We start from the raw sequence: 13,787 nt of genomic DNA on the forward strand, positions 1-13,787 counted from the left end.
TATAAAAAAAAAACCAACCTCTTTCACCAACACACCCTACAGGTCCGACGTAGTCCACACAAAGTACCACGACGATTCAGCTCTGCTACATCTGAATATCACAACAAGCGGCCATAGAGCAGCATGACCGCTGTGAGTGCAGAATATATGAGCCGCGATGAGCGGTGACTGGATGCAGGGAGACGCGTCACACAGGGTAGGGGCATGTCTGACAACAACCAATCACAGACGCTAGGCCGGCCAGTGGGCGGGGAAAGCCATGCATATAAAATGAGCGGCACAGAGAGGCCACAGGAGCAGTGTACAGTAGCGCGGGAGCAGCGTACAGCCGGCTGGAGCCTCTATAAGTATGAAGCAATAGCTTCTTATTTTCTTTATTTTTTCTTTATTTTTTACATTTTTTGAGATCCGGATCAAACAGTTGCAATCCCGGGCCTGAGTCCGGCACCAGGGCAACTTTGAAACCGCGTGGATCTGGACTTTTACAGTCCGAGTCCGCCCAGCCCTATTCATGACGTCTTTGGAGCTTATGAACCAGAGGAGGTGCCCAGGATATTGGCAGGTAGTAGAAGATTTGAAGTGCCTTTGGTTCAGCTCCCATGGTGTACCAACATGACTGATAATCATATGCTCAGTCACCACAGTGATCTCTGCTACATGAGAGTAGGAGTTAACAACTTTAAAAATTTAACATTTTGGGAATAATAATAATCTTTATTTTTATATAGCACTAACATATTCCGCAGCACTTTACATACATCAGCAACACTGTCCCAATTGGAGCTCACTATCTAAGGAGTACTTTGCACGTTGCGACATCGCTAGCATTGGCTAGCGATGCCGAGCACGATAGTACCCGCCCCCGTCACACATGCGATATCTTGTGATAGCTGCCGTAGCGAACATTATCGCTACGGCAGCTTCACACACACATACCTGCCCTGCAACGTCGCTCTGGCCAGCGACCCGCCTCCTTCCTAAGGGGGCGGGTCGTGCGGCGTCACAGCGACGTCACACGGCAGGTGGCCAATAGAAGCGGAGGGGCGTAGATGAGCGGGACGTAAGCATCCCGCCCACCTCCTTCCTTCCGCATAGCCGGTGGAGGCAGGTAAGGAGATGTTCCTCACTCCTGCGCCTTCACACATAGCGATGTGTGCTGCCGCAGGAACGAGGAACAACATCGTATCTCCTATTGGTGTGACATTATGAAAATGACCGACGCTACACAGATCACCGATTTTCGACGCTTTTGCGATAGTTTATTGGCGCATCTAGGCTTTACACGTTGCGACGTCGTTACCGGCGCCGGATGTGCGTAACTTTCGATTTGACCCCAACGATATCGCAGTAGCGATGTCGCAACGTGCAAAGTACCCCTAAGTTCCCTATCAGTATATCTTTGGAGTGTGGGAGGAAACCCACGCAAACACAGGGAGAACATTCAAACTCCTTGCAGATGTTGTCCTTGGCAGGATTTGAATCCAGGACCCCAGCACTGCAAGACTGGGAACAAATGAGTGCAGGACATTGGGCTCTAGATCAGTGCTCCCATCTATTGGCCCAATAATTCATCTCTATGTTGTTAAGAAGCAATTCATTTTTTTTATCTCATGTTTCCGACTTTTCGTTCTGCAGGGTCCTCAATGCTGCTCAGACCTGGCCATATCCTTTCATTATGTTGACCCTGAATTGATGCATACTCTGGAGTACTTTGTGTACCATTTGAGGGCGTATGGATATGAGTATCGTTACAATCCAGGAGTACCAGAGGCTGCAGAACGACTACCAATGCACCACATGGAGAAGCCCACAACTGAAGTCAAAGCAATAAAAACAAATGGAAGTGTTTCATCATAGCCCTATCGTGTCAGCTGCTGAAAAGGCTCAATTGTGACCTTCGCATCTCAAAGGCATTTATGTTGTGCACGTACTGTAAGCCAAGGACAATACTGTTTAGGTCAAGTGTCACCGGGGACATGTAAACTGTGTCAGATTAATTTATTTTTATGGATTATTTTTCCAACTAATAATAAGTAACCTTTATTTTATATAGCTTTATAATGTATAGTGTCAACATACTTTGCTGCACTTTACCTTTCAAAACATGAACAGAAAAAATCAGAATACAGGTAATTCTAAAACTAGGTGTGAGGACTCATCCAGCAAACTTACAATCTATAAGGAAATAGGGGTGACGCAAAAGATAAACAATTTCTTGTATTGTGTGGTCCAGCTACCTTTTAAAAAAATAAAACCAACAAAAGAAGCTAAAACATGTAAAGCTACATGAGCCAGTCACCAGCCATCATCTGTGTCCGTACAGATACAAAATGTCTTGTGGTGCAAGGAATTGGGGGTTATTACTAGTTATGGGCGAACCCGGACTGTAAAAGTATATGTCTTTGGGAACCAGAATCCGGTGATTAAAAATGTTGGTAGAAAGGATAGGGGGAGAGGAGCAGGCGCTCCTGTAGTTACCGAGGCTCTGGGGTGGCTGTACACTGCTTCTAGGCCGCCCATTCACTTCAGCGGCTGCTCATTACCTTCATTGCATATGCATTGCTTTCCCTGCTTTCCCCACCCATCGACCGTGCTAGTGTCTGTGATTGGTTGCAGTCAGACACACCCCCAGCCTGTGTGACAGCGTTTGCCTGCAACCAATCACAAGTGCTGTTTGCGGGTCACTATCATACAGTAATTTAGGGTTTGATGACAGTTGTGCGCTGCCATTAACCCCTATTACCCTGATTGCCACCACATCAGGGCAATCGGGAAGAGCTAGGTAAAGAGCCGGGATTGTCGCATCTAATGGATGCAACAATTTCGGGAGGCTGGAGGCTGCTTTTTTAGGCTGGGGGGCTCCCAATAACCATGGGTCTCTCTAGCCTGAGAAGACCAGCACCCAGATGTCGGGCTTTACCATGGCTGGGTATCAAAACTGAGGGGGACCGCATATTGTTTTTTTGTTTATTTAAATAAAATTTAAAAAAAAACATAAAAGATAAACACACAGCTGGGGTCTGCAGCTTGTAGCCATGGGTTTTATCTGTGCTGTAGGTATGATAATATTTGGGAACCCTATGCCAAATATTTTATTTATTTTTACTGTATAATGGTGACCCCCGGACAGCGCCTGTGATAGCTTGCAGTCAGACGCTGTCACACAGACTGGGGGTGCATCTGACTGCAACCAATCACAGATGCTAAGACAGCTGGTGGGCAGGGAAAGCAATGCATATCTAAGGGAGTGTGAGGCTTGGCCGCCCCAGACCTGCGGGTCTACTGTGTGAAAAATGCAATCTTTAAAGTTTACGTTATGGTGTAATGTGTTTAAGCGGCCACTAGGTGGCCACCATGTGTTAGCTGCTTCCCTGTTACTCCCAGGCTAGAGGGAATTAGTGAAAGGGAGGGGCTTAGTTTGAAAAATAACAGTTAAGAAGTCAGTTGGTGAGAGGAGAGTCCCTGAGGGAGAGGAACAGACGGCGTCTGTGAGAGGCGTGGTGGAGGAAAACCCCAATAACTTTAATTTGGCATGGTCTTCTGGGTCAAATCCGGGTGCCTGACATGCAGTGTGGCCTGGGTGGTGGCCATTCCCTGGCAGAGACATAAAGAATCCCCTCAGTCAGCGGAAGGTCAGTAGACCCTTGAGAGAAGAGTAGGTCCTGACTGACCGGAAAGACGGTTGATTCTGCCGTGGATAGTGAAGCTGAAGGGGAGGAGAGGAGCTTAGGGACCTCAATGGGAGCCCGGGTACCAGGGAAGCAGTCGACCGGAAAAATGTGTAAATTATCCATTGCTATTGGTAACTCCTATGGGGAACAAGATTGTGCCCGTCTCAGGCAAGACAAGAAACTGTATTATATTCTTGACAAGTAAAGAAGTTTGGTTGAAAGAACCTGTGATTGTGTCAAGACTGTGTAGAAGGCGTAGCCGAAACTCGTCTCCTGTTTAATCCCCACTGGACTATAAATTTTCACTTCTGCCATTTATTACCTTTAAGAGAATGGAATTTATAGATTTTTTAAGAATAATTTTTCAAAATAAAATACTAAATTTTATCTTTTACATCTACTGGCTCGCTGGATACTGCTTTTTCATCATACTGTGACAGTGTCAGTGCTTGTGTCGCATGAAGAAAAAGTATGCTTATTACTGTATTGCACCAAAGTGGCGGTTGGAGTGCAGAGGAAGAACACTGAGCTGCGTGGCAGACAAACAGCAGACTCTGCCATGACTACAATGGCCTCAGACTGCCCCTTTAACACATATGCAATGAAGGTAATGAGCGGCCCCTGAAGTGAATGCGAGACCTGGAAGCAGTGTACAGCCATGCTGGAGCCTCGGTGAGTGCAGCACACCTGCTCCTGTGCCCATATCCCTTCTACCAACATTTTTAATCCTCGCATTCTGATCCCCATAGACTTATATGGGGACCGCAATCCGGCCTGGATTTTAAAAACCAGATAACACGGACCCCCCAGTCTCTGTTATCTGCAAATCTACTCATCACTAGTTATTACCTGAAGAAGTGGCTGAACAGAAAAGGGGTTTGTCACTCCCAAAATGCAATGTAAAGCATTTAAAAGGGTATGTGGGGTATGTGGCTGATATTAAATCATACTAGCAAAGTTTTAGTTGTTTAATTAGAATAAAAAAAACTATTTATATGTAAATGAAAGGACTTCAGTGCACCCTTGGTGTGGCCAAATAGGTCAGTGCACTGTTAGGCTATGTGCCCACGTAGCGTATTTTCATGCAGTTACGCTGCGATCTGCACCGCAGCGTAACAGCATGCGTCCTGCGTCCCCAGCACAATCTATGAAGATTGTGCCTAATCCATGCCCACGTGGCGAATTAGAAAGCAGCGCTTCGGCTACTGCCGAATCGCTGCGTTCTAAGAAGTGACATGTCACTTCTTTTGTGCGCTTTGCATGCAGCCCCCGCTCTGTCTATGGGAGGGGCTGCATCCAGAGCGCATGAAATTGGCTTTTCAGTACGGACTGTTTCTGCAGCGATTTGAAGCGCACGTGTGCTGTTCAAATCGCTGCAGAAATTTCTGCAGGGACAGAACGCAACGTGGGCACATAGCCTTACACTCCATCAATTAGCATACTGACCTCTTTCATATCTTGATTAACAGCGCTCAAGTGGTCTCCTAATTGGTGGCTCCAAGTCCTGTCTCCAGTAGAGACTGTCGGTCGCAGATAGTAGCCAGCAATGACACTATGTGAGAGTGCCTGCAATGTCCGTAAGGAGGGGCAGAGCCTTTGCCACACAGTGGCTATAGAAGGTAAATGGAGCAAAACGATTGATAAAACCCTATTTATAAATAAATATTTTTAGCCAAGAATGCTTGCATTTACATAAAGAAAAAAAATTGTCCAACAACCACTTGTCCCCTAAGGTGGACAACTTTTAAAGCCAAATTAAAAAATGTTTTCTGAACTGTGAAAAAGAAATGTGAAAACTTGGAATTACTACTCTGTTTTTCAGTTACAAGAACCCTGCTTTTTCCGATGTTTGTTATCCATTTTTTTTTACCCTGCCTCACATCCCACATAATAATAGGAAGTACAGAGATATTATATTACAAGACATCTTAAAGACAATCCACTTTGGAAAACCCATACATGCAAGTTGAAAAACTACAATATACTAATGCTAGACTTACAGTAAATCTACCTGTTACAATAATAAACTGTGTATACTGTATAATGACAACATGATATAAACCTTTTAAGTGTGCCTTATTATCAAAAGGAAATACATATTATTCCATGTCACCAGCAAATACTACATTTTTGTACAGATATATATTGTACGTATGGTGACGACAACACTTGAGGACTGAATAATCCTACTGTTTTCGTCAGTCCACGCCAGCGCCACCAACTTTTTAAAAATCTTGAGGAGTTTAGCAGTAAAGGGGCATAGCTGAACACACCCGACAAATTAATCATTATTCACTTTGTAAAAGGTAATCTAAATTACGACAAAAAATGTACTTCAGTCTTTGGGGTACATTTCTTGTTGTGCTGGATGGCAGATGAAAAATGTGACAAATTAAGATTTGCAAGCAATGAATTTGCTGCAATATACTTCAGCTCACCCTTCATCAAGACTTGTAAGTAATTGTAATACTAATCTTGATGAAATCACCTCGTACCAGAGCTGTATATGGTGTTTTAGTTGTCCTAGGCAATTTACATAGTCAAGCCCCTGATTCATAAGTCAGATATCCTTTCAATCAGGGGATGGAAACCTTTGGCTATCAGGCACACTATTATTTAGTCCAGGCCTTTGGCAAATTTCCGGTGGACTGCAGTGTTTGGACCACTGTCCCATTAATATTTCTGTAGTGCACACACATGCAGCGTTACCTAATGAATGCCGTAGCAGAACTCAAAACAACAGATTCAATTCTCAGTGTCTCCTAAATGATGTATACAACAAGCTGTATCCTATGTGATGTATATACTTTGTGTGTCCTGCATGATATATACAGCAGTCTCAGTATATCATGTGGTATATACAGTACAGCAGAGTGTGAGTGTATCCTGTGTGATGTATAAACAGCAGTCTCATTGTATCAAACATGATGTATTCAACAGTCTTTGTGTATCCTACATAACATATGCAGCAGTCTCAGTATATCTTATGTGAAGTATAATATATCTCTAATATATAAAACTGAGTGTATGTATGTATGTGTGTATGTATGTGTGCATGTCCGCTAAAGGAATTCGCACCATCGCATTTACAATCACGAAATTTTGCACAGACACCCCATGTGACTCAGGGAACGTCATAGACTATGTTTTGACCGGAAAATTTAACCCCGTGCTTTACAGTTACTCTCCAAAAAACCTGCCTCCATTAAAGTTAATGGAGCTGCGAGCTATAGGTTAATAATAGCAGCTGTGATTGGTTGCTATAGAAACAAAATAAATTGTTAGTATAAGAAGCTTATGTGTAAGTTAATAAGATGTCAGCAGGCCTTCATGGTAAAATAGCTGCTAGGAAACCACTGCTAAGGACAGACAACAAGCAGAAGAGACTTTTTTGGGCTAAAGAACACAAGGAGTGGACATTAGACCAGTGGAAATCTGTGCTTTGGTCTGATGAGTCCAAATTTGAGATCTTTGGATCCAACCACCGTGTCTTTGTAGAAAAGGTGAACGGATGGACTCTACATGTCTGGTTCCCAACAGTGAAGCATGGAGGAGGAGGTGTGATGGTGTGGGGGTGCTTTGCTGGTGACACTGTTGGGGATTTATTCAAAATTGAAGTCATACTGAACCAGCATGGCTGCCACAGAATCTTTCAGCGGCATGCTATTCCATCCAGTTTGCGTTTAGTTGGACCATCATTTATTTTTCAAACAGGACAATGACCCGAAACACACCTCCAGGCTGTGTAAGGGCTATTTGACTAAGAACAAGAGGGATGCGGTGCTATGCCAGATGACCTGGCCTTCACAGTCATTCATGTACTGTTGTTGGTTCTGGTTCTGTATTTAAAGTCACTGTGGTAAGTCAAAATTTGTGATATTTGACAATATAAATAGGATCAGTGTGTTGTCTTTTGCTCACATGGACAACTAAAACTCCCATGCACTTTAGATAGTTGTGAGCTGAATGTTGGATCATCCAATTGTTTAGCAGACAGTTTTTCACCCAATATTCCCATAAACAGGAGGGCTAGTTCTGCCAAGCGTTCATGTGTTCTTTTTGAGCCTCTATCAGACATCTCTGACAGTGACTTATCTCTTGGAGAACAGAAGTATCTGCAGTCTGAAATCAGAGATTCCGGAGCCTTATCTCCTCTAAAATAATCAGTCTTGGGCACCAATACACATTGGACTGTCCACCGAATACATCACCAGAACCACATTCAGTATATGTATATATTATTAGAACCACCATCAATACATGAATACAGCACCAACATCACTAGAAACACCATCCATACAGGTATGTATCACTAATATCAACATTATTGCATGAATACATCACCAGAATAATAATTAAAACATGACTATATAAAAAAAGTACAAAAATACAACACTAGAACCATGAATACAGAAATGCATCACCAGAACCACCATCAGCACATGAATATACCACCAGAACCAACATCATTACAGGAATACAGTACCAGAATCACCATAAATACACAAATACATCATTAGAAATACCATCAGTACATGAATACAGCATCAGAACCTCCATCAGTACATCAATACCTCACCAGAAACAACATCAGTACATGAATACAACACCAAAAGCACTTTAATTTTAGATGAGGGGGACATGGTGGGGGAGGATTGGTATTACTTTCTCAGGGACATTATGGTGCAGTGGGGGACTTTATGGGGTAGTGGGGGTCTTTATGGAGCACATTGGGGTATTATGGAGCAATGAGGGACATTATAAAGCAAATTGTGACATTATGGGGCAATGGGGGCCTTTATGAAGCACATTGGGGTATTATGGAGCAATGAGGGACATTCTAAAGCAAATTGGGACATTATGGGGCAATGGGGGACATTATGGGGCAATGAAGGACATTATGAAGCAAATTTGGATATTATGGGCACTGGGAGAAATTATGGAGCAAGTTGGAATATTGTGAGGAAATGAGTTACATTATGGAGCAAATAGGGACATTATGGGGCAATGAGGACATTATGGGGCAAATTAATTGGGACATCATGGGGCAATGGGGACAGTATGAAGCAAAGCGGGACATTATGGGGCAATGAGGATCATTATGGGGCAATGAGGACATTATGGGGCAGTTGGGGCTTTTATGAAGCAAATTGGGATATTATGGGGCACTGGGAGACATTATGGAGCAAATTGGGATATTGTGAGGCAATGAGTTACATTATGGAGCAAATAGAGACATTATGGGGCAATGAGGGACATTATGGGGCAATGGGGACATTATGGGCAAATTAATTGGGACATTATAGGGCAATGGGGACAGTATGAAGCAAAGTGAGAAATTATGGGGCAATGAGGGACATAATGGGGCAATGAGGACATTATCAAGCAAATTGTTTTAGACATTATGGGGCAATAGGGGACATTATGGGGCAGTTGGGGCTTTTATGAAGCAAATTGGGGTATTATGGAACAATGAGGGATATTATAAAGCAAATTGGGACATTATGGGGCAATGAAGGACATTATGAAGCAAATTGGGATATCATGGGGCACTGGGAGACATTATGGAGCAAATTGGGATATTGTGAGGCAGTGAGTTACATTATGGAGCAAATAGGGACATTATGGGGCAATGGGGACATTATGGGGCAAATTAATTGGGAGATTATGTGGCAAATTAATTGGGACATTATGGGGCAATGGGGACAGTATGAAGCAAAGTGAGACATTATGGGGCAATGAGGGACTTAATGGGGCAATGAGGACATTATCAAGCAAATTCTTTTGGACATTATGGGGCAATAGGGGACATTATGAGGCAATCAGGAAGGGGATTATGAAAAGTGGTATAGTATAATGAGGAGCAAAGGGGGGCTTTATGCAGAGATGTAGTATGGGAGAACTATTATTGAAAAGTGAAGTTTTGGGGGTGACTTTTTGGAAATGGGCACTTTGTGGTGCTATTTTGGAGAGGAGCAGTGTGTGGGGGGGGATATTTTGTGCAGGAAATTAACAACCCCTTCTGTTCCACTTGTTTCCCATAGATAAAATAAAAGACCCTGTATTAACCTCCTGTGCTGGCACAGTTCCAGTGCTGTCAGTAATCATGGTTTGGAGCTCATGTGACATTGTGATGTCACAGGAGCCCCATGTCCAATCGTGGCTGGCTTCTCTCTCCCCGACCTTCGGACCCAATGAACAATCATTTAGGGGAATATAGGGGTCCAGGATGACAGGAATTACTCAATTAAAGGGGCCAGGATGGGAGACATTATTAAATAAAGGGGGCCAGGATGAGAGACATCATTAAATAAAAGGGGCCAGAATGGGAAACATTGCTAAATAAAGGGGGCCAGGATGGGAGACATTATTAAATAAGGAGCACCAGGATGAAGGACATTATTAAGTAAGAGGGGCTAGGATGGGGACATAATTACTATATGGGGCCAGAATGAGGAACCTACATTATTGGTTTATGGTGGCAAGTGGGGACATAATTACTGTAGGGGCAAATTATAGGAAATTAATACTGATGTAATATAATTTAATTTTGAGGATACTTTCTTTAATGGGGGTAACAAAAGTCTGATGTAAAGCGCTGTGGAATTAATAGAGCTATATAAATGAATACATATTATTATTATTATAATATGTAGTATAGAAATTGGGGAAAAAGTGGGAATGTGGTCTGGAAGCGATCAGTTATAGGTGACTGTTATTTTCTGCAGAGTTGAGTCAAATCAAGAAGAAATAATAGCGGTCAGTGCCGGATGAAGAGGAAAAGCAAAGATAAATAACTTCATCTAGAGATGTCAATGGTAAGTCAGTATATTACATGTACACACACTATACATTATATACAGAGCTCCTGTGTATAATATCACTGGTGATTATTGTATTACTAGAAATAGGCCCGATGCTATTGCATCAGGAGTGCGGTGAAATGAACATCTGTCTATGCTTAATGGTGCTGACAGGAGCAGTGGTGAGTGGGGCTGGGGCAAACAGATTTGGTGCGGGCTGTAGGCATACAGATCTGGTGAGGGGGCTGTGGGCATACAGTTCTGGTGAGGGGGGCTGGGGGCATACAGATCTGGTGAGGGGGGCATTCAAATCTGGTGTGGGGGGGCTGGAGGCATACAGTTCTGGTGAGGGGGCTGGGACATACAGATCTAGTTAGGGGGGCTTTGGACATACAGATCTGGTGAGGGGGGCTGGGGGCGTACAGATCTGGTGAAGGGGCTGGGGGCATACAGATCTGGTGAGGGGGGGCTGGAGGCATACAGTTCTGGTAAGGGGGGGCTGGAGGCATACAGATCTGGTGAGGGGGGCTGGGGGCATACAGTTCTGGTAAGGGGGGGCTGGAGGCATACAGATCTGGTGAGGGGGGCTGGGGGCATACAGTTCTAATGAGGTGAGCTGGGGGCATACAAATCTAATGGGGGGGGCATACAGTTCACGTGAGGGGGGCTGGGGGCAAACAGATATGGTGAGGGGGGCTGGGGGCATTCAAATCTGGTGTGGGGTGGGCTGGAGGCATACAGTTCTGGTGAGTGGGGCTGGGGGAATACAGATCTGGTTAGGGGGGCTGGGGGCATACAGATCTGGTGAGGGGTGCTGGGGGCATACAGATCTCGTAAAGGGGCTGAGGGCATACAGATCAGGTGAGGGGGGGCTGGAGGCATACAGTTCTGGTAAGGGGGGGGCTGAGGGCTTCCTGATCTAGCAGGGGGCTGGAGGCATACATATCGGGCGAGAGGCTGGAGGCATGCAGTTCTGGTGAGGGGGGCTGGGGGCATACAGATCTGGTGAGGGGAGCTGGGGGCATACAGAACTTGTGAGGGGGGCTGGAGGCATACAGTTCTGGTGAGGGGGGGCTGGGAGCATACAGATCTGGCAGGGGGGCTGGAGGCATACAGATCTGGTGGGGGGTGGAGGCATACAGGTCTGGTGAGGGGGGCTGGGGGCATACGGATCTGGTGAGGGGGCTGGGGGCATACAGTTCTGGTGATGTGGGCTGGGGGCATACAGATCTACTTGGGGGGCATACAGTTCTCGTGAGGGGGGCTGGAGGAATACAGATCTGATGGGGAGGGCTGGAGGCATACAGATCTGGCGGGGGGCTGGAGGCATGCAGATCTGGTGGGGGGGCTGGAGGCATACAGATCTGGTGGGGGGAACTGGAGGCATACAGATCTGTTGAGGGGGCCTGGGGGCATACAGTTCTAGTGAGGTGGGCTGGGGGCATACAGATCTAGTGGGGGGAATACAGTTCTGGTGAGGGGGCTGGAGGCATACAGATCTGGTGGGTGGGACTGGAGGCATACAGATCTGGTGAGTGGGGCTAGGAGCATACAGATCTAGTGGGGGGGCTGGGGGCATACAGATCTGGTGGGGGGACTGGATGCATACAAATCTGGTAGGGGGGATGGAGGTATACAGATCTTGTGGGGGCATACAGATCTGGCGGGGGTGCTGGAGGCATACATATCTGGCGGGGGGCTGGGGGCATACAGTTTTGGTGATGGGGGCTGGAGGCATACAGTTCTGGTGAGGGGGGCTGGGGGCATACAGATCTGGTGAGGGGGGCTGGGGGCATACAGATATGGTGAAAGGGCTGGGGGCATACAGATCTGGTGGGGGGGCTGGGGGCATACAGATCTGGCAGGGGGCTTGAGGCATACAGTTCTGCTAAGGGGGGGCTGGGGGCATACAGATCTGGTGGGGGGACGGGGGGCATACAGTTTTGGTGATGGGGCTGGAGGCATACAGTTCTGGTGAGGGGGGGATAGGGGTATACATATCTGGTGAGGAGGGCTGGAGGCATACAGATCTGGTGGGGCGGGCTAGGGGCATACAGATCTGGTGGGGTGCTGTGGGTATACAGATCTGGAGGGGGGTTAGGGGCATAAAGATCTGGTGGGGTGGCTGGGGGCATACAGATCTGGTGGGGGGGCTGGAGGCACACAGTTCTGGTGGGGGGCTAGGGGCATACAGTAATGGTGAGGGGGCAAGGGGCATACAGATCTGATGAGGTGGGCTAGGGGCATTCAGATCTGGTGGGGGGGGCTTGGGGCATAAAGATCTGATGAGGGGGGCTGGGGGCATACAGTACATACCAGAAGTTTGGACACACCTCCTCATTCAAAGAGTTTTTTTTATTTTCATGACTCTAAAAATTGTAGATTCATATTGAAGGCATCAAAACTATGAATTAAAACATGTGGAAAGAAATACTTAAAAAAGTGTGAAACAACTGAAAATATGTCTTATATTCTAGGTTCTTCAAAGTAGCCACCTTTTGCTTTCATTACTACTTTGCATACTCTTGGCATTCTCTTGATGATCTTGAAGAGGTAGTCACCGGAAATGGTTTTCCAACAGTCTTGAAGGAGTTCCCAGAGATTCTTAGCACTTGTTGCCCCTTTTGCCTTCACTCTGCGGTCCAGCTCACCCCAAACCATCTCGATTGGGTTCAGGTCTGGTGACTGTGAAGACCAGGTCATCTGGTGTAGCACCCCATCCCTCTCCTTCTTAGTCAAATAGCCCTTACACAGCCTGGAGGTGTGTTTGGGGTCAATGTCCTGTTGAAAAATAAATGATGGTCCAACTAAACGCAAACCGGATGGAATAGCATGCCGCTGCAAGATGCTGTGGTAGGCATGCTGGTTCTGTATGCCTTCAATTTTGAATAAATCCCCAACAATGTCAGCAGCAAAGCACCCCCACATCATCACACCTCCTCCTCCATGCGTCACAGTGGGAACCAGGCATGTAGAGTCCATCAATTCACCTTTTCTACAAAGACACGGTGGTTGGATCCAAAGATCTCAAATTTGGACTCATCAGACCAAAACACCGATTTCCACTGGTCTAATGTCCATTCCTTGTGTTCTTTAGCCCAAACAAGTCTATTTTGCTTGTTGTATGTCCTTAGCAGTGGTTTCCTAGCAGCTATTTTACCATGAAGGCCTGCTGCACAAAGTCTCCTCTCAATAGTTGTTCTAGAGATGAGAAGGTGTGTCCAAACTTTTGGTCTGTACTGTACATAACTGGTAAGGGTAGCTGGGGGCATACAGATCTGGAGGGGTGGCTGGAAGCATACAGATCTGGTAA

The 13,787-nt window shown here is 45.7% G+C and overlaps 2 protein-coding genes across 5 annotated transcripts in view; both read left to right on the forward strand.

The window, feature by feature from the left end:
- The window catches only part of LOC142292039 (glycoprotein-N-acetylgalactosamine 3-beta-galactosyltransferase 1-like), a 66,215-nt gene extending 61,912 nt beyond the window's left edge, over positions 1–4,303 (forward strand). For 2 of the 4 annotated variants that reach the window (XM_075337100.1, XM_075337099.1), the window contains exon 5: positions 1,636–4,299. In XM_075337100.1, the coding sequence (XP_075193215.1) occupies positions 1,636–1,857 (222 nt within the window). In that variant the 3' untranslated portion in view covers positions 1,858–4,299. Of the gene's footprint in view, positions 1–1,635 lie in introns of all 4 variants that reach the window. The other 2 variants (XM_075337101.1, XM_075337102.1) reach the window with 2 other exon arrangements.
- Positions 4,304–5,212: 909 nt separating this feature from the next.
- LOC142292038 (glycoprotein-N-acetylgalactosamine 3-beta-galactosyltransferase 1-like) overlaps positions 5,213–13,787 on the forward strand; it is a 194,558-nt gene continuing 185,983 nt past the window's right edge. Inside the window, exon 1 of the mRNA XM_075337098.1 lies at positions 5,213–5,290. The gene's annotated coding sequence lies outside the window, so the exon portion shown is untranslated. The remainder of the gene's footprint in view (positions 5,291–13,787) is intronic.

Source organism: Anomaloglossus baeobatrachus, chromosome 2 (assembly GCF_048569485.1).
Source record: "Anomaloglossus baeobatrachus isolate aAnoBae1 chromosome 2, aAnoBae1.hap1, whole genome shotgun sequence".
Classification (NCBI taxonomy): Eukaryota; Metazoa; Chordata; class Amphibia; order Anura; family Aromobatidae; genus Anomaloglossus; species Anomaloglossus baeobatrachus.